Below are 27,736 nucleotides of genomic sequence, written 5' to 3' on the forward strand. Positions count from 1 at the left end.
TTTAGGGTCAGCTTTCTGATACCATTCAGACTTGTTCAAACCCATTTGTTAAATGGAATTTTACACACACACACACCCTGGTATATCTTGTTTATACTGGGGAGTCTGACACTCCAGATGGTCTTTTTGGGAAGCAGTCTGTTGCTGTGAGAAGGGAAAGGTGGGGAAAGATCTGCTCCCCCAGTTTCTTCTGAGGTCTTTCCTGTTGGGCCCAGTGTGTAATCTTTTATTTCTGCCAATGTATACACAAAAAGTTTGCTTTCTTAAGACTTGGTGACTGACTGCAACATATTTGCTGAAGCAAACTTGATGGGTTCTCAAATATCTAATCAGGGGTCCCTAGATGGATTTCATCTGTATACCAAAGGCAATGTGGTGGGAAAGTTCTCTGCATTGTAACACCAGTATTGGACTACAGTCCTTCAGATGTGTTTGGACTCATTCTAATTTGCACTTCACAAGCCAACAAGCAATGTTTGATACATTTCTGCACTGGAAATACTTTTGATGGTTAATATCTGTAGAGTCAATGAGGAGGCTGAAGAAAAATGGTTGCAATGGTAAGAAAATGATACAACCTAGTAATCTATCGTGTGGCTTAATAGGGTGTCTCCTGTAATAATCCAGTGTGACCAATTCTCAGATATGTGCTAATAATTCAAAATAATACTTAGTAGTAAAGCAGTATTGAAAACAAATCAAGGTTGTAGCACGACTGAACTGGTGCTGTGCTGAATTTGCACAGAACATGGCCCACCCAATCTTAAGACCCCCTACCTTTCAAGGGAAGTTGAACAAAGGGGTTTGATTTTACAGACTCCCAATTTGGTTTCCTCTTGTTTATTCCTATTGGGGGGGGAGGGGTGGAAATCCTTGCCTCTGTTCATTTTATTTTCTTATTCTTACATTGACAATGAAACATTTCTGCTGAACACTCTGTGCCATCTTTCCTTGTGATGTACTGGTGGTTTCACAAAATGAGGAAGGAAGAGCCAGGTAGAACTGAAGTTCTGGTATTATTGCATAGGAGAGACCTTTTCCCCAGTGGCAATGGAGCAGCTATTTTTAAACCAAATGACACCAAAATTGCAGGGGAGTGAGTGCTAACATGTCCACTAAAGACCACCAAAGTTTCAAGCAAATTGGACCATGGGGTCCAGTTCCAGGCTCATAAAGGAGTTATTTGTGAAAAGCCCAGGGCTTTTTTTTTTTTGCAAGGGAACACAGTAGAACAGAGTTCTGGAACCTCTTTTGTGGGAAGGAAATTCTCAAAAAAAAAAAAGTTTAAAAGTTCATGAGGGGCATCCTTGTGTTTCTCCAATTATTTCACTCTTGAGAGTTCCAGCACCTCTTTTACCGGGGGGGGGGGGGGGGCAAAATAGAAATGGATTCAAGGGGGAGCTTCAGAGATTACATGTTAAAGATGATGCTGTTTTAGACAGAAATGGAGTTTATTGTCACATTGACTTTAATCGTATAAAATCTTGAACAAAATATTCCTTAAAAATTTTCTTTTTAATGTTTTAATCAGCAAACATGTACTGTTCCTTACTGTTTCAGCATTGTTCACATTGTCCCAATCTTCAGATTAATAGTTGGAATATTTTATACCCACAATAAGGCTTAGAATGAGCAGCACAGTTTGAAACATATTTCTTGGGAAGGTGATATTCTATGCTGGGAGGTTTCTTGCATCATAGCTTCAGAGGAAACAAATTAGATGGTTTAATAAAGTCATGTGAAGTTCATGTTGCACCTATAATAAGACAACATACTAGGTAGAGCTAGGTAACACTGGATTATCTAAAATATTTCCCATCACAGATGTAAAAGCCCCAAGTTAAACCAGCAGTTTAGCTAATTAGTGCAGTCTCAATCAGTTAAGTGGTGCAGAGTGGTAAAGCAGCAGTACTGTGATCTGTACTCTCTGCTCACGACCCGAGTTCTTTCCGTAAAAAGTCTGCCGTGAAAGTGTTGTGAAAGCAACGTCACCCCAGAGTTGGAAACAACTAGTGCTTGCACAGGGGACCTTTCCTTTCCTTTCCGTTAAGGAAATCAACAGTTTTCCTAACTTGGCAAATTGCCCAGCTGTTCCAGTTAGCAAATATCACTATAAATACTTCAGGGACAAGATAGCAGTGTTAAAAAGAAAAGAAGCTTGTTTCTAAAAGCCTTTTAAAACCTGAAAGTCGGAGCGCAGAGAACATGCCATCAGCTATCGTGCACACCCTGGCCAGCATATCAGATGAAACAAATTAGATGGCTTAATAAAGTCATGTGAAGTTCATGTTATTGGGCCTATCAGGTAGCTACACCCTCTGGAATACAACATTTGGTTTGCAGTCAAACTATTTCATCTTTTCTGAAAACACTTTGGTAAGAATTTTAGAAATTGTTTTAAATTGTTTAAGATTAGTAGGTTAAGGGATAAAATGTATGCCTTATATCTGATTGACATATACTAGCGTCTTTTGTACCAATGTGACTTATTTAATTTTTTTCAAAAATAGTTGAGTGACTGGACTGGAATATAAAGTTTTTATTTGACACCTAGAATAAACTTTTGTTCAGTCTTCACTCAGAGAAAAATCATGTTAATGTGTTGCTTTGGGATTCTCAAGAGATATTCAGTTGTCATACAAAAACACTCCGACTTTCCATTTGTCCGTTTTAAATGTAGTGTTTCCCTCGGCAGTGGGGTAAAACTCCTTAATAAAATTACGTGCAGAGCATGGGAACCAAAATTGAGTATTTCAGCGTCACAGTGTAAATCGGTTGTGAGTAGAGGGGCAATTCTTCCTCAATCTCCTTTTGTCCTCAAGACCAGCTATGCGTGCGTTCTCAAAGGAAGAGACAGCCTGGTGGATGGTGTGCCTCCATGCTTTGCGATCTGCCTGTCCCGCATTGGTCTTGTCAGCCACCAGCGAGCCTGCAGCAGACGTGGACTACTGCACCCTTCTTAAATCTTCGTTCGCGAAGTCAAGCTGAGAGAGAGGGGGGCAATAGAAAGATGTAAAAAAGCAGTCCTGACCCCCATGCAGCGCTTTTTGCTGCCACCTAGTGGCCAATTTCTAAACTAACCTCACTCCAATCTTGGCCATTGTGTCTGCTTCTGCGCACGAAAAGTTATAAATCAATAGATTTTGACGAAGTTCCCATTTTCCTGTGCTACCTTCCAAAGACAAATCAGCCCCTTTAAGAGGTGTCTCGACTTATCGTTCAACCGGGGTCGAAAATATGCATTTCTTAGCACATCCGTATATGCGCAGGATGCCTCTGGTGCCGTTTGACACTCCCACCTGCCGTCCTCACCATCTTCGCGGCTGCACGGCAGCTTTCCTGTGTACGGGAGGAGGCTAGGAAATAGCATGGGAGGGGAGCGAGTTCTTCTGTCAAGTTGCTGTTCGAGGAACAGCCGCGCAATTAGTTTGGTTCTCAAAGGTGGGGACCTTCTTCATAGAAAGGCTTGTTGACTTTCATAGACAGGGCAAAATCCACCCGCAATTTTTTTGTGGTTCTTTCGGCATAGGAAAGGAAAGGTCCCCTGTGCAAGCAAGCACCAGTTGTTTCCGACTCTGGGGTGACGTTGCTCTTACAACGTTTTCACGGCAGACTTTTTACGGGGTGGTTTGCCATTGCCTTCCCCAGTCATCTATGCTTTCCCCCCAGCAAGCTGGGTACTCATTTTACCGACCTCGTAGGGATGGAAGGCTGAGTCAACCTCGAGCCGGCTACCTGAAAACCCAGCTTCCACAAGGGATCGAACTCAGCTCGTGAGCAGAGCTTAGGACTGCAGTACTGCAGCTTTAACACTCTGCGCCACGGGGCGGTTTTTTCGGCATGGAGCCTGGAACATTTCCCCATTCCCGAGCTGAAGAAGAAAACGAAAGGGAAACCTAAGGCTGTGAGGAAGTTATATAAGGGCTGGTTAGGAGAAAAGGCTGGGGGGAGAGAGTCAGCCGCTGTGGGTGATGATGCCCTGTTTGGATATGTGAACCGCAGACCTCTGTGATCTGGAGGGAGGCGGGGATAGCAACGCCGAGTCACACTTCTTTTTGGAAGCCTCATTGTCTTTGGGGGACTATGAAGGTGCCTCGTTTAAAGGTACGTGCTGGGAAAGAAAAGCCAGCGATGGGTCTCGAAATCTTAGGGCATCTCCACCCCCTCGCCTGTCTAGGAATCAGTACCTTGTTTTAATTGTACTCGGGCCTCATTTTGGGCAGGAGCTCTTTTTTACTCCACCCCCCCCCCTAAAAAAAACAATGGAGCTTCTGGGCTCCATTGTTCAAACCCCCATGAGAATTTTGCTGAACTCAAAAATTAGACAAACTTTCTAATGTTTTTCCCCACAAAAAATAGGAAAGTAACCAAATTATATGAAGCAAACAGATGGAAATCATCTTGCCTCTGTGGCCACACAGGAGAAAGTAATTTAAAAAGTATGATGGGAGTAAGGTTCTATGATGACCGTTAAAATCCAAGAAGTATTATAAGGTAAATGCTGAGCTGATATAATTTAGTACACCTGCCAGGGGTGTGCGATACATGCAAATGACTTATGCAAATGAGCTCCGGCACCTCTTTTTCTGCAAAATGATCCCTGATTGTACTTAGTAAACAATGGAAAGAACAGTGATTAAAATAACAACTCTGTCATAGTCAGGGGTTGTTTTGTAGAAAAATAGGTGGTGGAGCTCATCCAGGGATTGTTATACAGCTGTACCTACTATTCAATGGACAAGGAGGTGGAACTCTCAGAAGTGTTCAGGAGCCGTGCTCCTGTGAGCTCCCACTGAATCTGAGGGCTGGTCATAGTATATACCCCCCTCCTACCCATGCACACACTGATCCAGTATGCACATAGCTGGGTTATCTTTTAAAGGTCTTGAGAATTTTGTTTTCAGTAGAGGATTTGGAAGGGCAAAACCCGGTTCACTGCCCCACATTCCTCAATCCCAGCAGCAAAAGCTTCTCTTGCTGATTTTTTTAAAAAATAGAAATTATCTTTATTCAATATTCCAAAATTACAGTGCATGTAACATTAAAGTTAAAACACATAGCAGTTCCCAGAAGTAAGGCAGAGTTCGCAAAGATAGTGTGCAGAGAGATAGGTATATGAACAAGTCAACAGGTTTGCAGAGCAATTTCAAAAAGCTTTAAGGGGGGGAAGGGGGAGGGAGAGAAGAGGGAAGGAAAAGGAAAGAAAGGGGAGGGGAAGGAAGGTCGATTGGAACCGTTAAGGACTCCTATGCTTCCTCTAAGCTGTGGAGTCTTGTGAGCAAAAATTCTGCTTTGTGAGCTACTGGCATTAAAGTTTTGAGCTACTGCATGAATTGGTTTGCTCTAGGGCCATTCTTTCTGAGCTAAGGCAAAAATGTGTGAGCCAGTGGCTAATCAACTGTGAGCTAGCTCACACTAACTCAGTTTAGAAGGAACTCTGCTTGCAATACTGCTTGATAACATGTTGCAGAGCCAGTGTTCCGTCGGAGGAAATTGCAAGATTTCCATGTTACAAGCGGCAGCAAAGCTGGGGATAACAAAGGGCAATCTTGTACCAAAGGCACACCCAGACACTGGGCTGGATCTCACAAGAGGCTACATGGAGTGGCGGTAGTTTTCGTGTGGTGGTTGGAGAGTACAGCAAGGATATGCTCCAATCCCCTCTGGGCTATTAAATGTCTCTGAGTGACCTTGGACCAATTGCTCTGCCTCTGCTTAATATATTTCACAGGATGTTAAAAGAAGATAAAATGGCAGAAAAGAGGAGGTTGTTGGGAAATGTTTCTGGTCCCCAGTGGGGAGAAAAGCAGTGTATAGATTACTGCCTCCTTGGATTTACTATTATTATTACAAATGAGGACTGCAAGAAAATTGTGGGGAGGGGGCATTCCCCTACCTTAGCTTCCTTCCTTCTCCTTTTTTTCTCTCCCCAAGCCAATCCCCCTTTCTTTTTTCTTTCCCTTCCCCTGCCAAGCCAGCCTTGTCTGTTTTTGTCTTTGTCTGTTTTTCTCCCCTAAACCAGTCTCCCCTTCTTTCTCTTTCCCTTCCCAGGCAATATCCCCTTCTTTCTTTTTCTATTCCCACCCCATGCAAATACCTCCTTCTTTGTCTTTTTCTCTCCTTCCCAACCCAATCCCCCTTCTTTCTCCCTCCCTCCCAAACCAACCTCTCCTCCTTTCTCTTTCTCTCTCTTTTGTCCCAGCAAATCACCCCCCCCCTTCCCCTTCCTTTGAGCTCAGCAGTGGTGGTGGTGCTGCCTGGGAACTCCTCTCCTAGTGGCAACCAGATCTGGAGCAGCTCCCAGCATCTGCTGTGGCCAGGCCCAGAGCTTCTCCTGGTGTTTCCCATCACCATGGCGAAACCGGGAATCTCTCTCAGCATTCCCTGCCACCACAGCCAGACGTGGAGCAGCTCCTGGCATTCCCCACAACCACGGCTGGGCCCATCACGGTTCCCAGAGTTCCCTGCCATTGCAGGTTTGAACTAGTATAGGGAGCTTCGGGTTCTGAGGGTTTGTTCAACAGAAAAAGTTAGTGGCAAAGTGGCAAAAAGACATATCGAAAGGGCCTGTCTTTCCTACTATGGTCTGCTGTAACAGCTTTGCTTGTCTGAGCAAAGTTTTCTGAAGGTGTCTCCCCCCCCCCGCAGGTGGAAACAATAGTGGCCCATACCTGAGTATTCTCTGTTGCAGGTAGGGTGACCATAATGTCTGAAGGCCAGCCAGGGACACGTTGGGGGGGGGGGAAGGTAGGGGTGCGCGCGCGCGCCGCCGGAAACAGGAAGTGATGTCACTTCCGGTGACGGCATGCCGCGACAGGAAACAGGAAGTGACATCACTTCCTGTGACATCATTTCCCCGCGTCACCTGCCGGAAATGGGAAGTGACATCACTTCCTGTGACATCATTTCCCCCAAATGACATCATTTCCCCCAAATGCCACTGCCGGAAACAGGAAGTGACTTCACAGCACTTCCTGTGACATCCCCAAAAATCCCCCAAATATCACCGCCGGAAACAATTTTGTTCTGAAATCCTGTATATACTTCATCAGTATATGGGATAAGGCACTTTCTCAACTGTGCTGCATAATGCAGCCTATTTATTTTGTCCTGTTTGCTCTGTTGGCTCTATCTGCGGCACCTTCATCACTTTCGGGGTGTGGATCCCCCAGTGGGGTGCTCTCCCGACTCCCTCCGCCGGCAGTTTCTGATAGCCCTGCGCCCCCTCTTTCATTTGATATGTGTCCCGTGCGGGTGCCACCCTCCCGCCGGGAGATGTCGCAAAATGAGCCCCCTTGAGGCTTATGGCGGCAGGGCTCGGGGGAAGCGAGCTAGACTGCTGTTCTTTTGAGGGGTTATAGAGTGTTTCGAGCCCGTCCCTGTGGCATCGGTCCCATCGTTGTGGGGCCCAGGGGGCCGGCGCAGCGGCACGCCGAAGCAGCCTGTCACTAATAACACAGGTCGAGATGCAGGACAGGAACCCGGAAGTGACCGACAGGCTGCTTCAGCGTGCCGCTGCGCCGGCCCCCTGGGCCCCACAACGATGGGACCGATGCCACAGGGACGGGCTCGAAACACTCTATAACCCCTCAAAAGAACAGCAGTCTAGCTCGCTTCCCCCGAGCCCTGCCGCCATAAGCCTCAAGGGGGCTCATTTTGCGGCATCTCCCGGCGGGAGGGTGGCACCCGCACGGGACACATATCAAATGAAAGAGGGGGCGCAGGGCTATCAGAAACAGCCGGCGGAGGGAGTCATGAGACCACCCCACTGGGGGATCCACACCCCGAAAGTGATGAAGGTGGCGCAGACAGAGCCAACAGAGCCAACAGGACAAAATAAATAGGCTGCATTATGCAGCACAGTTGAGAAAGTGCCTTATCCCATATACTGATGAAGTAAATACAGGATCTGAGAACAAAATTGCACCAGAAGACACAAACACAAAGCTCCCTTACACTGAATCAGTGCTTGGGTCCACCAAAGTCAGTATTGTCACATAAGAACATAAGAGAAGCCCTGTTGGATCAGGCCAGTGGCCCATCCAGTCCAACACTCTGCGTCACATAAGAACATAAGAGAAGCCCTGTTGCATCAGGCCAGTGGCCCCTCCAGTCCAACACTCTGTGTAACATAAGAATATAAGAGAAGCCCTGTTGCATCAGGCCAGTGGCCCCTCCAGTCCAACACTCTGTGCCACATAAAAATATAAGAGAAGCCCTGTTGCATCAGACCAATGGCCCCTCCAGTCCAACACTCTGTGCCACATAAAAATATAAGAGAAGCCCTGTTGCATCAGACCAATGGCTCATCCACTCCACCACTCTGGTCACATAAGAACATAAGAGAAGCCCTGTTAGATCAGGCCAGTGGCCCCTCCAGTCCAACACTCTGTGTCACATAAGAACATAATAGAAGCCCTGTTGGATCAGGCCAGTGGCCACTCCAGTCCAACACTCTGTGCCACATAAAAATATAAGAGAAGCCCTGTTGCATCAGACCAATGGCTCATCCACTCTACCACTCTGGTCACATAAGAACATAAGAGAAGCCCTGTTAGATCAGGCCAGTGGCCCCTCCAGTCCAACACTCTGTGTCACATAAGAACATAAGAGAAGCCCTGTTGGATCAGGCCAGTGGCCCCTCCAGTCCAACACTCTGTGTCACATAAGAACATAAGAGAAGCCCTGTTGGATCAGGCCAGTGGCCCCTCCAGTCCAACACTCTGTGTCACATAAGAACATAAGGAGGGAAGGAAGGGAGGAGGGAGGGAAGGGAAGGGAAGGGAAGGAAGGAAGGAAGGAAGGAAGGAAGGAAGGAAGGAAGGAAGGAAGGAAGGAAGGAAGGAAGGAAGGAAGGAAGGAAGGAAGGAAGGAAGGAAGGAAGGAAGGGGCGAGGGACGGAGGGAAGGAAGGGGCGAGGGACGGAGGGAAGGAAGGAAGGGGGGAGGGAGGGAAGGAAGGAAGAAAGAAAGGAAGGGAGGAGGGAGGGAAGGAAGGAAGGGAAGGGAGGGAAGGAAGGAAGAAAGGAAGGGAGGGAGGAGGGAGGGAAGGAAGGAAGGGAAGGGAGTGAGGGAAGGAAGGAAGGGAGGGAGGAGGGAGGGAGGGAAGAAAGGAAGGCTGCCCCCCGCCCCCCCCGCTTTCAGCCCCCTTACCTGCTTCCAGGGCGGCGGAGAGTCCAGCGGCGGCGGCAGCGAGTCCAGCGGCGGCGGCGGCGAGTCCTGCGGCGGCGGCCTCGCGGCGAGGGAGGGAGGGAGCTGCCGGCGCTGGCCTCTGGAGGCCACCAGGAACCAGCGCCGGGCCTCTCCGCTACCGGCGCTGGCCTCTGGAGGCCTCCAGGGACCAGCGCCGGCTGCTCTGCGGCCTCTCCGCGGCCTCCGCTGGTCCCTGGAGGCCCTCCAGAGACTCTGGAGGGCCTCCAGGGACCAGCGGAGGCCGCGGGGAGGCCTTCGCTGGTCGGCGCTGGTCCCGGAAGGCCTTCCAGAGGCTCTGGAAGGCCTTCCGGGACCAGCGCCAGGTGCTCCGCGGCGTCCCCCGCGGCCTCCGCTGGTCCCTGGAGGCCCTCCAGAGACTCTGGAGGGCCTCCAGGGACCAGCGGAGGCCGCGGGGAGGCCTTCGCTGGTCGGCGCTGGTCCCGGAAGGCCTTCCAGAGGCTCTGGAAGGCCTTCCGGGACCAGCACCGGGTGCTCCGCGGCGTCCCCGCGGCCTCCGCTGGTCCCTGGAGGCCCTCCAGAGACTCTGGAGGGCCTCCAGGGACCAGCGGAGGCCGCGGGGAGGCCTTCGCTGGTCGGCGCTGGTCCCGGAAGGCCTTCCAAAGCCTCTGGAAGGCCTTCCGGGACCAGCGCCGGGTGCTCCGCGGCGTCCCCGCGGCCTCCGCTGGTCCCTGGAGGCCCTCCAGAGACTCTGGAGGGCCTCCAGGGACCAGCGGAGGCCGCGGGGAGGCCTTCGCTGGTCGGCGCTGGTCCCGGAAGGCCTTCCAGAGGCTCTGGAAGGCCTTCCGGGACCAGCGCCGGGTGCTCCGCGGCGTCCCCGCGGCCTCCGCTGGTCCTTGGAGGCCCTCCAGAGACTCTGGAGGGCCTCCAGGGACCAGCGGAGGCCGCGGGGAGGCCTTCGCTGGTCGGCGCTGGTCCCGGAAGGCCTTCCAGAGGCTCTGGAAGGCCTTCCGGGACCAGCGCCGGGTGCTCCGCGGCGTCCCCGCGGCCTCCGCTGGTCCCTGGAGGCCCTCCAGAGACTCTGGAGGGCCTCCAGGGACCAGCGGAGGCCGCGGGGAGGCCTTCGCTGGTCGGCGCTGGTCCCGGAAGGCCTTCCAGGGGCTCTGGAAGGCCTTCTGGGACCAGCGCCGGGTGCTCCGCGGCGTCCCCGCGGCCTCCTCTGGTCCCTGGAGGCCCTCCAGAGACTCTGGAGGGCTTCCAGCGACCAGCGGAGGCCGCGGAGAGGCCTCCACCACCGCTGCCGGCCCCGCGCGCGGGCGGGGAAGGCGGCGAGTGAGGGAGGGAGCGTCCCTGCGCGTGCGCAGGGGCCCTGCACAGGCGCAGGGACGCTCCCTCCCTCACTCGCCGCCTTCCCCGCCGGCGCCCGCGGCCCACCGCCTCCGGGGCTGGCTAAACCGGGACCTTTAATGGTCCCGGTATAGCCAGCCCGGGAGCCGGGATTGGGTGGCCAGAACCGGGAATGTCCCGGGAGACCGGGACGGTCTGGCCACCCTAGTTGCAGGCCCCACCTTGTGAAATGGGGTCAGGAAGGTTCCCACACTTTTATCGTAGCTTAGGATCTCTATAAGACAGAAAGGTTCAGAAGGGGAATTTTAAGGAAACAGGGTTGTAGTCTGTGACATTGTTTATTGTAAACATTATTTTGTTCTTACTGTGTTATAAGTTTTGTAATCAATTTAATTAGTTGTTTATGCTATATCAGATTTTGCAGTCCTGGTCCTGTTGCATTATTTGTTGAATTTTTAATGCTGTTTGATTGCATTGTTTTTTATATTTTGTAATCTGCATTGAGTCTCTATAAGAAATAGAACAAAATTAGGAGTCCAGTAGCACTTTTAAGACCCACAAAGCATGCATACGAAAGCCTGTATTCTGAATTGTTGGTCTTAAAGGTGCTACTGGACTCCTTCTTTTGTTCTGTTGCTTCAGACCAACACGACTGCCCACCTGGATCTGTCTGCATAAGAAAGGCAGACATGGATGGAATGAATGAAGGGGATTGGATAAACATATGGAGCAGAGGTCCATCAGTGGCTGTTAGCCACAAGGTGTAGACTCTGTCTGTGTCTCTGAAAGTTGTTTTTTTTTATTATTATTATTATTTTAAAATCTGAAGGAGACTGACCATCATCATTAAGCAAATCAATTCTGTATGCCCACTCAAGAAGGGCAGCTAGGTGACAATTTGATTTTTGACATTCCCAAGAAAGACTGAAATGACATTACAATGGGTTAATACAATAGTATGTTGACAGAGATGGGGTGTAGATGGGTCACGGGAGGAGAGAGACAGTGATGGGATTATCCATTCACACTGGCACATCCCAGTATTGTCCATCTAGAGAAGGTGTGTGTGTGGAAGAAGGTCACTCAGAGGCATGCCTTGGCTATGCAGCCCAGCCTTTCATTATGGAGTTTTCCTGATCTCCATCATGGGGCCTTTCAGGGCACACAGACTAGCTTGAGAGGGCCCCCCCCCATGTCTTTTGAGGCTACCCTCTTTATTTGGCAGCACTCTGGTATTAATTCCTCCTCTTTGGCACCGTTCAGTCCTTGGAGAGTGTGTCACATTTCAAGGTGCACTGCTGATCAGACTTCAAACAACCAGGGTTGTGACACAATTGGGACAAAGGGAAAGAGTTTTAGGAATGTCAATTACCAAAAATAGGCTATGCCTGAGTTAAAGAAATATAAAATAATCCATTCATGGTATATGCATTGAATGATGACACATGTCCAGTCTAAATTTGTGAACATAGATCTTGGAAGGATCCTAGAGAACTTATTTCTTTATCAATAAAACATTGCTAGTTATGATGCAAGAACACGAGAACTAATCTCAATTTCTAAAACACATAAGGGACATTTGCAAATGACGTGCTATAAACTGAATCAATTTATGTGCCTTTATGGCAAACTCCTTGTTGTAGCCTAGGTGATTAAGATACACACATTCAGACATAAGTGAGAGCATGGCCAGAAACCATATTAACATAAATAAAAGCAGTGCCAGAAATGGGCAGTCCATACTGGCTCATTATAATATAAAAACCATTTCACTGTTCATTCCTTATTCCCCTACTCCCTTAGTCTAACAAAAGTCTTCTTTCTTGAGTTTATGGAGAATTTGCGTGCTTTATGCATGACAATCTTTTCACAGGGAAATCTGTTTCCATTGCAGCCAAAAGGAATTCCTTTTCCTGGAAGCACAGCTGGAAAGTGGCAGTGTAGCTGCTGTCATGATCAGCTTAGGCAACCAGCCTTTTTGCTAGGCAGAGGAATTTCCCTGGAAATAAGTTTTCTCCACAACTCAATTTGGATGGGGTTCTCGGGGGGGGGGGGGGGCTTCCTTCCAACATCAATGAGTCATGACCAAGCAAATTTCAGGACCTCTAGGTAGATATGGAAGAGCCTGGAAAATGTACTTGGAGAAACAAACAAATAAAACAGCAATAATAGGTGCTTTTTCCCTTTAAAGCTTTCCTTGGCTGTCCACAAATTGCCATAACTTGAGTCCAACCCTGTTGAGATAGGTTTGCATACATTAAATTACCATACTTGCTTTGGACAGGAGACTTCCTCCTCCTCACATGGTGCTTCAGTTTGACAAGGTCTCTACCCTTCCAATGTTAAAGGACAGATTTCATACAACATACATTATGCAGAACACAAATCCACAATATAAACCCATGCATCACTTCTCATGATTCAGGCTAGTGCATATCCATAAAGAAAACAAGCATCTAGTGGTTCATGAGAGGGTTTTTTTTTGTTGCAACAGATATGAATCTTAAAAAGAAAACATGAAATTGTGCACAAAATTTGGAGCTCCAAAAAGAAATCACCAGAGTTGAAGTTACCCCTGGATTATGAAAATGGTCACAAAAACGTACAAAAAAGTTCAAAAACAAACACAAAATAAAACTGAGGCCTCAATAGAACAATGCCAGCTTTTATCATACATGTATGTGAGGGATCAGACCCCAAAATGATTAGAGAACTGGATTAGAAAATTTAAACCATTGGACCTTAGTGGGGTGTTCAAGTCCCACTGAACCCCATCTTCCTCCGTGTCATCTCATCCAAAATTTGTTCTGTGGGTCTCACATAGGTGTGAGAGTAAGTTTCATCAAACTTCAACAGCAAAAAGCAAATAATAGTTAAAAAATTCTTAGCAGACATACCAATAATTATTAAAATTACTATATAATAATGTGCATGCACTAAACTTGAATTGCAGATCCCGGTTTTCTTCATATATATAACAAAACAATCCTGGAAGGCAAATTCTGGTTAATACACCTTGACAAAGAAGGTTAAAATAACAGGCAGAAATTTAAAATAATTAAATAGAAATGTGTTATCCAGTAGCAAGCCTGGATTGAAACACAAAATCAAACAGAATTGGAACCCTACCATGGTAAGAACATGAAACATAGAAAGAATTTTCTTGAACATAACACTCAGGAAAAGTCATGCTCTAACAAGATACTTATAGATGGAGGCATAAAATATGATAGATAAGCATATAGGTGCCTTTTCCCACCATCCAGCTGAATAGGAAGATTGATATGCACTGTTCATAGATGGAACATAACTATGTTCATAGATGGAACATAACTACCTGAGGGACCGTCTTTCCCCATATGAACCCCAGAGAGCACTGAGGTCAGTTGGGAAAAATCTAATGACCATCTCTGGGCCGAAGGAGATTAAATACCAGAATACTAGGGCATGGGCATTCTCAATCGCGGCCCCCACCCTATGGAACCGACTCCCCGAGGAGGTGCGGGCCCTGCGGAACCTTGATCAGTTCCGCAGGGCCTGCAAGACCGCCCTTTTTAAGCTTGCACACTTGGACTGCTGAGAAGATCGGCAATTAAGGATCCGCCAATGCGGTTTGAAGACCTATACTGCTGAATAACCGTACTCATTGGATTGGTTTTAATGTTGTTAAGTTAGTGTTTACTGTTTTATATTGTTAAATTTAAAGGCTTTTAACTACTGTATGTTTTTATAAAATGTTGTTAGCCGCCCTGAGCTTGCCGAGGTGGGGAGGGCGGGATATAAATAAAATTATTATTATTATTATTATTATGAATGACATCAAGAGAACAAATGAAGATATATATTTTAAAGAATGCAGAACATTATTAAAGTCCAGATTTCCAATGAAGACCAAGAGTTTTCAGGAATCCTGCCTACTAAATTACTAAGAAATCTAGAAAAGGTATTTCCATAGGGAATATGACACTAAGAATAACTGGATTTCTGATAACAAAGTATTAGTTTCTCAAGACTTAAGAGAGAAGATGCACAATGAGAGGGCAGTTCTACCCAAGGAAGGGTATAGATGTTCCTCTATAACACGTTATAAGTTCAAATGAAAAGGTTGGGAAGCAACCCAAAATAAGACCCACACACACACTGTGGCTAATAGCCACTGATGGACTTCTGCTCCATATTTTATCTAACCCCCTCTTGAAGCTGGCTATGCTTGTAGCTGCCACCACTTCCTGTGGCAGTGAATTCCACATGTTAATCACCCTTTGGGTGAAGAAGTACCTCCTTTTATCTGTTCTAAGCCGTTTACTCAGCAATTTCATTGAATGCCCACAAGTTCTTGTATTGTGAGAAAGGGAGAAAAGTACTTCTTTCTCTCCCTTCTCCATCCCTTGCATAATCTTGCAAACCTCTATTATGTCACCCCGCAGTTGACATTTCTCCAAGGTAGAGCCTCAAGCATTTTAACCTTTCTTCATAGGGAGTGTTCCAAACCTTTAATCATTCCAGTTGCCCTTTTCGGCACTTTTTCCAATGCTATAATATCCTTAGACCCAAAATCAGGAGAATATGAGAATTCAGAAAAATATCTCAATTGTGCCTTCCCCCTTAGATACCATGGGGCATATCTATAAACACAAGATGGGGAAGGTGATGAGATATATCTGCCTGGTGGGGGTTTAGATTTTACACTTCTTATTTCTACAATTAAGACTAAATTTGGCTATGTACCTTTTCTGGTTATGGATCTGATCTATAAAAAGACAGGTCTCTTTCTGTAAAGACACCTGGTTGCTTGAGCTTTCAAGAGGAGAGACCTGAGGTGAAAATTTCCTTTCCTTCTTAATAGGGTTGCCAAGTCCAATCCCAGAAATATCTGGGGACTTTGGGGGTGGAGCCAGGAGACACTGGGGTGGAGCTAGGGGGGAGGGGGGAAACGGCGCCGGGGAGCGTGGCGAGCGGCCCCGTCTCGGAGCGGGCGACGCCACTGCGTGGCTGCCGCCTCTTCTCCGCTCGCCGTGGCTACTCCTCCGAGATGGGCTCAAGCTGAGCCCATCTCGGAGCAGCAGCTGCGGGGGGGCGGCAGCGGCACGGCGGCCTTGCCCGCTCCACCTCTGGGGTGGAATCGGAGGAGGGGTGGAGGCGGGCCGGGGGCATGGCGAGCCGCGAGTCCCGGTCCTAGAAGGGCTCGGATTCGCGGCTCGCCATGCTCCTGGCCTGCCTCGCCCTCCCCTTCTCTGGTTTTGCCTCCGCTGCTGCCACCTCTTGGCTGCTCCTCCGAGATGGGCTCAGCCTGGGCCCATCTTGGAGGAGCAGCTGCGGTGGGCGGGGAGGGGGCAGCAGCGGCGCGGTGGCCGCGCCCGCTCCAGGATCGGGCTGCTCGCCATGCTCCCAGGCGCCGTTTCCTCCCCTCCCCCCACTTCCGTTTTTTTGGGGAGCGGGGGAGGAGGGTGGAAATCCTGGGGTCCCCCGCCAGGGCAGGAGGGTTGGGAAGCCTACTTCTTAATATCTCAGGGCACTGCATTCTAAAAATTATTATTCCTTTTACCCTTTTCTGGTTCTGTTGAAGATTTCAGATTGAGAAAAGAGAAGGGGATTAACATTCCTTCCCAATGGGGGAGGACAGGAAGGGAAAAGTCCCCTATGCAAGCACCAGTCGTTTCCGATTCTGGGGTGACATTGCTTTCACAACTTTTTCATGGCAGACTTTTTACGGGGTGGTTTGCCATTGCCTTCCCCAGTCATCTACACTTTCCCTCCAGCAAGCTGGGTACTCATTTTACTGACCTTGGAAGGATGGAAGGCTGAGTCAACCTGGAGCCATCTACCTGAAAACCCTGCTTCCACTGGGGATCAAACTCAGGTCGTGAGCAGAGCTTAGGACTGCAATACTGCAGCTCTAACACTCTGTGCCACGGTGTTCTTGTGGGGGAAGGGTAGGACTGCAAATTTGCAATCTTTAACTTCCCTAAGCCAGGCTCTAATTTGGGGCTGATTTAGGCACTCTCTGCACATGCTCAGAGACCTTCCCTTGAGCCTGAAATTTATAGAAAGCAGTAAATATTTAACAAACTAGTTTAATCTCTCTTTCTCAGAGATATTTGATTCTGGCATTTTAAAGGTGAAAATAAAGGTACAACTCTCTAAATCTCTTTCTCAATCATGGCAATAACTTGTATTTATTTAATATGTATCCTAGCTGCATTTTAAAGGAGTTGAACCTAAGTTCTTTTGGGCTGACTGTAATGCAGTATCCATGCACCAACTAAATTTTGATACTGAGATAGCTAAATAGGCTTAACTGGATACACCACGAAGGTCTGGGAGGCATAAAATAACATAATGAGTACATTTCTTTGCCTAGCCTAACCTAGACTAAAGCCTATTTTGCTAAACAGCCTCCTGACATAATTCCATTTGGGGAAACCCTTGGATTCCATCTGGACTTTTGAACTCTGTATGATAATATCTAGCTCTCTGAATTTATACCCAGTTAGCTAATTACATTGAACAACTCACTAAAACCTATGCTTTCATGCCTATTTTGTAAAATAAACTTTCTTTAAGTTTATTTGTGTGGTTAGTTACTTTCAGGCCACCACAATCTGAACCAAACATCCACTAGCCTTCGGAAGTACCTACTATCAATTTGTGAAAATTGACTTAGGGAACCCCTTGCTGCAGTGGTGTGGCTTAGTTTTCTCTAGAGTTTTCCTAATAGGCAGAGGCTTGACTAGGGCCTCTGTGCTAAAGCATTTATCCAGTCTGGTGGCAACCTAACTTCCTGATGTTTCTGGGGAAAATACCAGACACTGGACCTGTGTTTAACTATCAGTTGGCAAGTCTGCTGACCCACCTCGGCCAAACAGGTGGCAGACTTCATTACACTAACAGAGATCTGATCTTTTAGGCAAGGCCACATTCTCTACAATTAGTTTTATTTCCTGAATGGGGTTGCCATATCCAGACAGGACAGGTTGCTAGAGATCTAAAATGGATGTCTAAAGAAAGATGAAATCCCAAGGGAACCAGGCTCTGAGCTCTCACTCACACCAAACTTCCATTACCTGTTGGAGTCCAGCCCCGACAATACAATGGTGTGAAAAAGAAAGGTAAACAGGAGACAGATTTAAAGATTTCAAAGCATGCTCGAGTACAGCTGCACAGGGATCGATCCCTCAGCCTCTCCAGCACCTCCTTTTATTTCTTCATACACATCATACCCCTTAACCAATAAGGCGTCGAGTACAATCTGCTCAACAACAAGAAACACATGCATTCTGTACTTCTAGTTACATAGTATCCAATTATACCAACTGCCAAACCTTACACATACCTTCCCACATCTCCTCCCTTTATATTTATTTTTTGTTGACAAACTTTGCCAATTATATATATTTAAAAATAAAGAATTTCTGGAGAGGCGGCCTATGGCCAACCCATCTACTATATTCTTCTGTGGGAAAGGCCTGATACTGTTATTAAAAGGCTCGCTTACGAGCCACCAAGGCCACAGAAGGAGGTTTAGATCCACAAGACTAAAAAACATAAAACAATGAAGAAATATGTTGAATAAAACAACATCATACTATTAATATGAACAAACCTAACATTAAAATTGTACAATATTACTGCAACCATCCCACATCTGGGAGCCATTTCTACAGTACAGACCACCAACTGTCAACAGGTAGGGAGCCTGTACCAAAAGGGGCATTCCGAATAGATTCTTCCATATGACGGATGGTTGTAGTTATCTTCCCAGTAACCTAAGTCTGCTCTAAATCCAAGTCCAAGTCCTACAATAAAATCACGATGTAGGAAGTCCACGCCATGGCCGAATACAACGAGCTGGGACCCACAAAGGTCCTTTTTCTTCAGCGACAGCTGCGTATCCTCTTCCCCAAGTAATTAAAGGCACAGGGCCGTGCCAATTTGGATCTGGCAGTTTCCGGTATGTAACAAGGGGGCGTGGCAATGGTTCCTCTGACCTAAAATGAAATTCCACTGGAGTATAAGACCTATTATGAGGAGTAAAAAGAAAATTCAAGGTAAAAAGAACTTTAGTAACCGCAGTCAGAATTTCTGATGTTGGTACTCCACGACCACCAGTTTGTTTATGTAGGAGCGATTTAAATGTCAAATGAGCACGCTCAACTATGGCCTGTCCTGTAGAATTGAAGGGAATGCCATCAACCAGCTTAACTCCCCATTGTTGACAAAAATCAGCAAAGGCACTAGAACAATAGGCAGGACCATTGTCCGTTTTTAAAACCTGTGGCTTCCCCATTATAGCAGATGTTCTAATACAATGCTGGATAACATGTCGGGACATTTCCCCTTTAAGAGGGGTGGCCCATATAAAACCAGATGATGTATCTACCGTTAAATGTAACTTAGAAAACGGTGCCAAAAAAGGAACATGGGTCACATCCATCTGCCATATTTGATTAGCTTTTGTTCCCCAAGGGTTTACAGCATCAAATGGAAAATTAATAGGCGCCTTACAACAGGCAGGGTATGCTGACACAATATCTCTAGCTTGTGACATAGGAATAGAAAACATCTTATGCAAAACTTTTGCTGATTGGTGAAAAACATTATGGGAAGAAATAGGATCATCAAACAATGAAAAAACGGTAATATCTTGCAACGCAGCATCTGCTCTGGCATTTCCTTCTGCCAAAATGCCAGGAAAACCAGTATGTGACCGAATATGTGCAACAAAGCAAAACATTGTTCTATTCTGTAAGAGTTCCTGCAATTTTAAAAAAACAAATGATATAAGTCTTCATCCATGGCTGGAGACAAATAAGAAAAAGGCAAATGCGTTAACAATCTAAATACATATTGTGTATCAACTATAAGATTAAAGTCATTATCTTTAAACAATTGAAAGGCCAATATAACAGCAGCTAACTCAGATCTTTGAGCAGAAATTTGAGGCTCAGTGAACCGTGTGTTCCATGAGCCCTCTATACCTTGCCAAACAACCACTCCCCTTTTAGGGGCTCCATCTGTAAAAATAGTAAAAGTATTAAGACAATGGCTGTGGAGAAAAACATGAAGTTAAAACATATGGAACCTGCAAAATTAAATTTAAACATTTATCTTTTGGTGGGTTAAAGAGGACTTTCCCCACAAATCCCACAAATGCTGATTGAAAATCGATAGAAGTTTGCAATAAACGAGCAACTTCTTCCTGTAATAAAGAAAAATAAACAGAGTCAATGTCTTTTCTGGAGAGCTGGACAACAAGATTTCTGGCCTTATAAAATAAATCTGCTACTGCTATGGTCCAAGGATAAAGATTCCGTGGTGGAGTATGTGACAAATGTATCCACTCTATAATGGAAATGTGTTCTTTCGTGTCTGGTGCATAAATAATTGCAGTTGGTAAACGTGGCGTCGATAAAATAGCACGATTCAAAGGAACATCCAGGGATGGCAGTCGATCTACTGCCCGAGAACGAATCCATTGAGAGACAATATGCAAGGCAGTTCGCATAGATGGAGTAACGGGAATCTTGTCTGCTGGTGAAGAAGAGAGCCGAAAACAATGGTGACATCTCTTCAGTAGTAAGGGCTAAAAAGGGTCTAGCCCAATTAAGATTTCCCAAAAGGCTTTGCAGTTGAATTAATGTAAAAAAGGGTGGTATTTGTATTTGCAGTAAAGATGGAATAGACGCAGTCTCAGAAAGTTTATGGCCCAAATACACAAATGGATTATGAGTTTGTATTTTTTCCGGAGCTATCACCAACCCATATGAATGTAGCACTCTAAGCAAAAATTTTTGATGTTCAGGATTTAAGGATTGTCCAGCTATCAAAATGTCATCCATATAATGATAAACTAATAAATCAGGGAACGCCAAACGAAATGGTTGAAGGGCTAAGGCCACAAATGATTGACACAAGGTTGGGGAATTGGCCATGCCCTGAGGCAATACACGCCATTCGAAACGTTGAGTTGGCCTATCGTTATTTTGAACTGGGACTGTAAAAGCAAATTTTTCCAATCCTGGGGTGCCAATGGGATACTGAAAAAACAATCTTTCAAATCCACCACCATTACATCATGGTTTTTTGGTATCATATTAGGGTTGGGCATACCGCATTGCAAAGGACCCATAATTGTCATACATTCATTAACTTTTCTCAAGTCTTGTAATGATCTCCACTTCCCAGATTTCTTTCTAATAACAAAAATAGGAGTATTCCAAGGACTAGTACTTGGCCGAATATGGCCGAAATCAAGTTGCTCCTGAACAAGGGCCTCCACCGCTTGGAGCTTTTCAAAAGGGAGGGGCCACTGATCCACCCAAACCGGGGGGACCTGGTTTCCATTGAATGGGCAAAGCATGCAGTGGCGCCGAAGGGGAGGCCCTCAGGATAAATTTGTCGAAATGGTGGTCCCGAGGCTAGATAACAAATCTCGACCCCATAAAGTAAAAGGAATGTCCATGACAAGAGGGTGTAAAATGACGGTCTTGTCTTCTGATTGAAAGGTAATGTCATGAACACTTTGTTCAGCAGGAGTAAAACCTCCTACCCCATAAACGAATGGAGTGTTTTGCTTAGGTAAAGTCTTAGGCCAGTCTCTGGCAGCTATTACAGTTACATCCGCCCCAGAATCAATCATTCCATGAATGATTTGACCGGCCACAACAATTGGTAAAACAGGACGCTTAGCAGATAATTGAATAGTTGCCATAGTCATATTTGATAGCATTTTTTCAGTCTCATTAGTGGTCAGAATTGGTAACGAAAGAACACAGACTACTTGTAGATTAGGGGGAATGACCGCCTCCATTGTGGCTTCAATATATAAGGTAACTTGAGGCAAACAGGATGCTTCGAGCAAACCTGGCACCACCTTCCAGCAAGATGACGTAATCACTGGCAAAAACAATCCCATGCCACCAGAAGGAATGGACGCTGATAAAGTAACAGGGACTGGGACAGTGAACCCAGCCGAGACAGTGACTGGCTGATCCAACATCACACTAATAGGCGTTATAGTAGAGACAGAGAAATACAAAGGAAGCGATTGATCAGTATCATTTTTTGAAAGATTAATGGACTGATCGCGGTCCCCATCTATTTTTCCCAGGCCTGGGGGCGGCCTGTTATCTCGTTTCCCTGCTGAAGCTGTTGATGTTGATAGGAAGGTTGTTGTTCAGCAAGGAGCTTCCTTATAGGAGTGTCTGTCACCAATACACATCTGTGACTCACACCCCCTGAAGGCCTGGCTGGGTTCTTATCACATTGCAACTTCTTCAATATTACATCAGACACCCTTTTTGCTTTTTAAACACAAAAATATATTTTCATTTATTATTTTATAGAGTTATTCATTAATTATTCAGGGGTCTCTCCTTCATCTGGGACAGTGATGCTCTGTATTCTTGGTGCTTGGGGGGGGGCAACAGTGGGAGGGATTCTAGTTTCCTGGCTCCACCAGTGGACCTCCTGATGGCACCTGTTTTTTGACCACTGTGTGAAATAGAGTGTTGGGCTAGAGGGGCCATTGGCGTGATCCAGTGTGGTTGTTCTTATGTTCTTATGCTTTGCACACACCAACTTCATTTCAGGCCCCAAAAGCCTAGGTTCTTCAGGGCAAAGGGAGTCTGTTTTCTGTGATTGTCCTTCATTGCCTTTGCTCTCTATAGAACACAGGGCTGGGGGAAATGTGGTGAACAGGATGGGGACATCAGGGTTTGTAGGGGCAGCTGTGGAGAGGCCAGGCACTAGCATGACTGGACAGTGGTGTAACTATTCAAAATTGTCTCTGAGTTCTCTCATCATTCAGGTGTGGGAAACAGGAAGTATTTAAACAATTCCTGGCCTCGGAGGAAGGGAATAATGTTCAAGGGGGTGAATCATGTTGTTTTGTTGTGCCATATGCTCCTCACACATCTATCTCTTCCAGCTTAAGAATTTAATGGCTTTGGATGTGGCAGATGCTGGTGTCCTGAAATGCAATGTGATCCGTTTGTTGCTCAAGCACCCTCAGGGAATCAAATATGGGGATTTTTCTGGTGCTTTCTACAAGCTTCATGGCCACCACCCCCAGGTGGCTCTTCATGGGTATAGTTCACTCAAGTACTTGCTGACTGACATGAAGAACATGGTAGTCCTAAAAAAGAATTCCCAAACAACAGTCATCAAGTTGGCCAGTGGCATTCCTTTTAATCAGTGGCTGGACGAAAGGGAAGGATGGGGCAGCTCTGAAGAAGGATGGGACGACTTTGAAGGATGGGACAGCTATGAAGAGGAAATGCAGACCTCAAAGAATGAAGAAGCAAAGAAAGAAGCAGGTAATTTGCTACAGGCTGGCAGCCAAATTTGGCTGGACTCTGTGGGTTGGAGCCAACCAACTTTTTTGAATACTCTTACCCTTTTCTCTTCCTTATTTCAGCCCCATCTCACTTGGCTTTTGTTCATGCAAGTCTCATAGTGGTCAGTGTAGCCTTTTTTGGGGGTGGTCAAAGGGTGGTATCCAACTCAACAATAATTAGTTCTCTGCAGCTGTTAGACAGTAAAGACCAGATATGATTGTCTGAAAGAACCTTCCTTACCAAGAATGCAATACTGGACAAGGTTGGGTGAGACATATAGGTAACTCTTGGCTAGTTATTATCACATGGCTCAGTACCAGTTCTGGTTGCCAGCTCCCACTGGTGGAGGCAAGGGTCCCATGTCTACAGGCCCCACCTCTCCACCACCAATCAGTTGGCTGATGGAAGAGGTAGGCCCAGGCCACATTGTTGGTTTTACACAGGAAGTGACATTATCACTTCCAGCAATGACATTATCACTTCCATGTTGCTCTGCTGTTTGGGCAAAAAGTATATAGTATTAGTAGAAGCCATTTTTACCATAGAGTTTTCCCCCAAATACCAGAGCATTACATTGACATTAAAGTGTAATAATGTCACTTCCTGTGCAATGCCAGCGATGTGACCTGGGCCTTCCGCTTTCTCCTTGTAAGTTTTCCCCATCCCCACCGGTTGCCGGGAGGGACCTGCCAACCCTAGTACCAATCCCATGCAGCTGGAACAAAACAGAGAACTTGGATCAGAAGATTTCAATTATGGGGTCATGGTGCAGATAAGAAGACTGAGAATAAAATACAGACATAAGTTGATCTGTCAGTGTTCAATAGGCCATGTAGTGCAGTGTCTGTGGGAGGAACCTATTCAGAATATAGGCATAAAAATGGTTTTTTGGTGTTCAGTCGCACAGATGGTGCACAGAAGCAAAACTCGACAAGGCTCTTGTACTTTTTTTAGAAAGGTAAAAGAGATAATAATAATGGCTCTACCCAACATTATGTTTCCAGCCTCCTTGTAAAGATATACAGGTCTTGTTTGCCTTTGCTGCTTATTTGCCCAGGGAAACATGCCTGCTTCAGTGTCACCACTGATTTACAGCACACTCCTGCAAAACTATTTCATTCATGACCTGAGACTGAAGCTTCTGAGTGTGGGTCCTGGTTTGTAGTTTTAGAACATCCAACAATTCTACAGTATGTGGCGTAATAATAATAATAATAGGCACAGTTTTTGTTATTGTCAGACAGTGTGAAGGAGAAGCCAAGCGACTGCTTATATGTCATTTGAAAACTATTTGCAAACTTTTGGAGGGTGGGCACTTTTCAAGTTTATTTGCTTTATTTGTAAACTCACCTTTCTCACTAATACTCAAGGCGGATTACATAATATTAAATTACATTTGCTTTAATTAATATCTATCCTTATATTGAATACCTTTCTACGCTGCTCTGGGCCAAGAATTTGTGTGAGCTCGTTATTTCTGGTAGAAAACAATGAAAGCAGTTTCAGAAAGATGAAGGCAGCAGGAAAAGAGGAAGACCCAGCATGAGATGTATTGACTCAACAAAAGAAGTCACAGCCTTCAGTTTGCAAGACTTAAGAATGGTTGCTAAAGATAGGATGTTCTGGACTCGGAGAATGTTAATTCATGGATTGGGTCACCATGGGATGGAAAGCAACTTGATGGCACTTAACACACATACTTATTCCACCTTTATGCCAAAAGCCTATGAAGTCTTCCATTGATCACAAGGGATCAGTCTGCCATCTTTCTTGGATGCAGGAAATCTCTAAATTGAGGATGGTGGGCACTCTCTTCCCACTATGAACAATCTACTTCCTCCCTCCAGGGATTGTGGATAGGAGAATACCCAACTGTCAGAGCATCCTTCTCTTCCAGTGTTTCATTTTCTCCCCCTCTTTCAGCCAGTTTCTTAGTAGAGTCCCAGACATATGCCTTCCATGTAATAAGATTCTAAAATATTATTTATCTTTTCAGTTCTGGCTGCTGCTGTAGTGCCTATCCTCACTATCCTTCGAGACTATCCAAATGGTATGGAACTGCAAACACTGACGGAGACTTTGAAGAAGTGTGGATTTGACTTAGAGCATTTCAGCCAAGATATGGGTCACAGTGATACAATATACTGCCTGCTTGAGATGCCAGGGTTGTATTTGTTGAATGACATGGTGCCTTATAACTGCATGGTCCAGACATTCAGTGCTCATTCTTCTTTACACAAACCCTTGTCTTCCAGGACTTTGAGCACCTTCCTTGAGCATTCTATAGAAGCAAAGCCAGGTAAGAATATCTCCTGAGCTGACACAGATTTCTTTTTGTTGTTTTGCTTCAGCAATGAGACCAGAGTGGATGACTAGCGAATACTAATGATGGCTGCTCCCTTGCTTTATAAGTAGCAATTTCTATCTCTTTCTGAAACTGAGAGGTTTATGTATGCCAAGAGAGTGGTGGAAGCCAATGACATTGTGTGCATTTAATTTATTAAAAGTTTTATATCCTGCCTTTCCTTATGGTTAAGGGTAGCTTATAATAGCAGTTTAAAACACTTTCAGTTATGACCAAAAATAAAAGAGCAGACTCTCATGCATAATCAGTGCAGAGTTTTTGCTTTTGTTTTTAAGTTGCCCAGGAACTGGAGAATTCTGAATCAAAGGCCTTCAAGACATTGCCCCCTAAATTGGTTGTTTACAGTGTTTATGTGCCAGTTTTTAACCTTCATAGTTATCAGAGTGGTTCAAAACAATAAAGCCAGTTTTCAACTAGACTGTAACTTCTTCCACATGGAGATGAGTAGCTCTCATTGCAGCCGCAAATGCAGAGGCCTTCACAATATCAATAGAGCATTCACATGGGAGTCTTCCCTATGCTTTCCTTGCCCCAGCCCCCTGTAGCTTCCATTTCCCTGCTACAACCAAATGCTCTTTTCAGGTTTTGTTTAAAAAATTAAGAATAGCTATATTGCTGTAGCATTATAATGTATGGTATTGCAGCAGTGTACTTCTTTGTTGTTCAATCGCACAATCGAGTATGACTCTTTGTGACTCCATGGGCCAAGTCACGCCAAGCTCTCCTATCTTCCACAGTCCTCCAAAGTCTGCTCAGAGTCATTTTAGCTATATCAGTAACGCTGTCCAGCCATCTCATCTTTTGCCATCCCCTTCTTCTTCTGCCTTCTGCCTTCCCAGCATCAGGGTCTTCTCCAATGAGTGCTCCCTTCTCATTTGGTGGCCAAAGTATTTGAGCTTCAGCTTCAGCATCTGACCTTCCAGGGAATAGTCAGGGTTGATTTCCCTTAGGACTGACTGATTGGATCTTATTGCAGTCCAAGGGACTCTCTTCTCCAGCACCACAGTGTACTAGTCCCAACTTTTCTTTTCTTTTTTTAAAATAAATCTCTAGATTTTTGGTTATGTCATTATAAGGGGAAATGTGCAGCCAAGTACCTTTTTCCTTATAGTTCAGCAATTAAAAGTGGAGATTGATTTTTTTTATTTTATTTTTTTAAATGAAAGCTTGGGAAATAGTACATAACTGCAGTACCTCATTATAACATTATAGCTATTACAGATTTTTTTAATTTTTTTTTAAAAAAACCCTGATGATTGAGGGGAGAATGGCTGTTGCAGGGGCTGAGGTAGGGAATGTTGTGTTCATATGGGTTGGGCCTAAAAAACTGTTAGATGGTGGCTGTGGCTTCCATCTCTCATGGGGCTTGCGCAGACAAAATCTGCAGTAGAAGTAGTAATCTGAAGCCTTTGGTTGAATAAAGATGGCACATGGTACCTTTGACTTGTTGTTAGGGATGGGCACAAACTGAACCACAAAGCAGTATTCCTGATGAATTTTCCCTTTTCCATGAACCAAAGTCCATGATGAGTCCACAGTCACAGATTTCAATGAACTTTTAAGGCAGGTCATGGGGTTCATGCTGGTTCCTGGCCAAAGCAGAAAGGAGGGCTTTAAAGAAACTCCAAGTCATTGCAGTACGTTGCCATAACATTACGCTATAGCAATATAGCTTTTACTCATATGTGCCACTTTGAACTTCTTGGGGGAAGAGTTGCTGCCACTCCTCAAGACAGATGGTGGCTGTGGCTTCCATCTCTTATGGGGCTTTCGTAGACAAAATCTGTCTTTGATGGAGGCTTCTGTGAGGAAGAGATTGGTTGAGATTAAATGGACAAACTGTCTGGATGGTTCCCAATGACTGCACTTTTAACAAAGCTCTCTATGGTGGTCCTGGCATGTGGTGTAAGTTGTATGGCAAATGGAAATTCTGGATTTTGTGGGTATGTGTTTTGGTATATATTCATACATGTTCTCTCCCCCACCACCCATTTCTATGTTTGCTTCTGTATTATTCCAGTTTCCCACAGCTCTACAACATCCCAGGCCAGCGCTTCTCTTTCTCGTGACTTGGATCGCCTTGCCAGCAAATCTAAAACCCCAAACCAAAATGTGCTAGAAAAGAAACCTGGTAAGAATCATTCTAGCTGTGAAGGATTCTGGGGAATATGTTGAAATTCAAGAGGGGAGGTGGGTTCTCAGACTCCTGCTGGGGGCAGGGTTTCCCCCAGTTTTGGAGCCCTCAACCCACCGGCACCGAGCTGGTCACCAGGGAATCCCTGCCCCCAAAGAGCTCTGTTGCATCCAATGTACCTGGTGTGCTGACATCACCTAGAAATGACATAATTGTGTCAGGAATGTCACACAGAGGACGGTCTAGCAAATTGGGTAAAAACTCTATAGCACTATAGAATTGTAACCCAAATTGCTAGAACATCCCCATACAAAACAAGACTGGAACTATGATGTCAGTTCTGGGTGATGTCATCGCACTGGGTTCACGTCACACTCATCAGAAACTTGCCCCCACTGGGATA

At 45.7% G+C, this 27,736-nt stretch overlaps 1 protein-coding gene across 1 annotated transcript in view; it reads left to right on the forward strand.

Annotated features, from left to right (window-relative positions):
* The first annotated feature begins 3,942 nt into the window (after positions 1-3,942).
* Positions 3,943-27,736, forward strand: part of LOC132584172 (uncharacterized) — a 48,551-nt gene continuing 24,757 nt past the window's right edge. Inside the window, exons 1-4 of the mRNA XM_060255980.1 lie at positions 3,943-4,104; positions 22,426-22,813; positions 24,831-25,133; positions 27,220-27,330. Of these exons, the coding sequence (XP_060111963.1) occupies positions 4,084-4,104; positions 22,426-22,813; positions 24,831-25,133; positions 27,220-27,330 (823 nt within the window). The 5' untranslated portion in view covers positions 3,943-4,083. The remainder of the gene's footprint in view (positions 4,105-22,425; positions 22,814-24,830; positions 25,134-27,219; positions 27,331-27,736) is intronic.

The sequence above is a fragment of the Heteronotia binoei genome, chromosome 15 (assembly GCF_032191835.1).
Source record: "Heteronotia binoei isolate CCM8104 ecotype False Entrance Well chromosome 15, APGP_CSIRO_Hbin_v1, whole genome shotgun sequence".
NCBI classification, from domain to species: domain Eukaryota; kingdom Metazoa; phylum Chordata; class Lepidosauria; order Squamata; family Gekkonidae; genus Heteronotia; species Heteronotia binoei.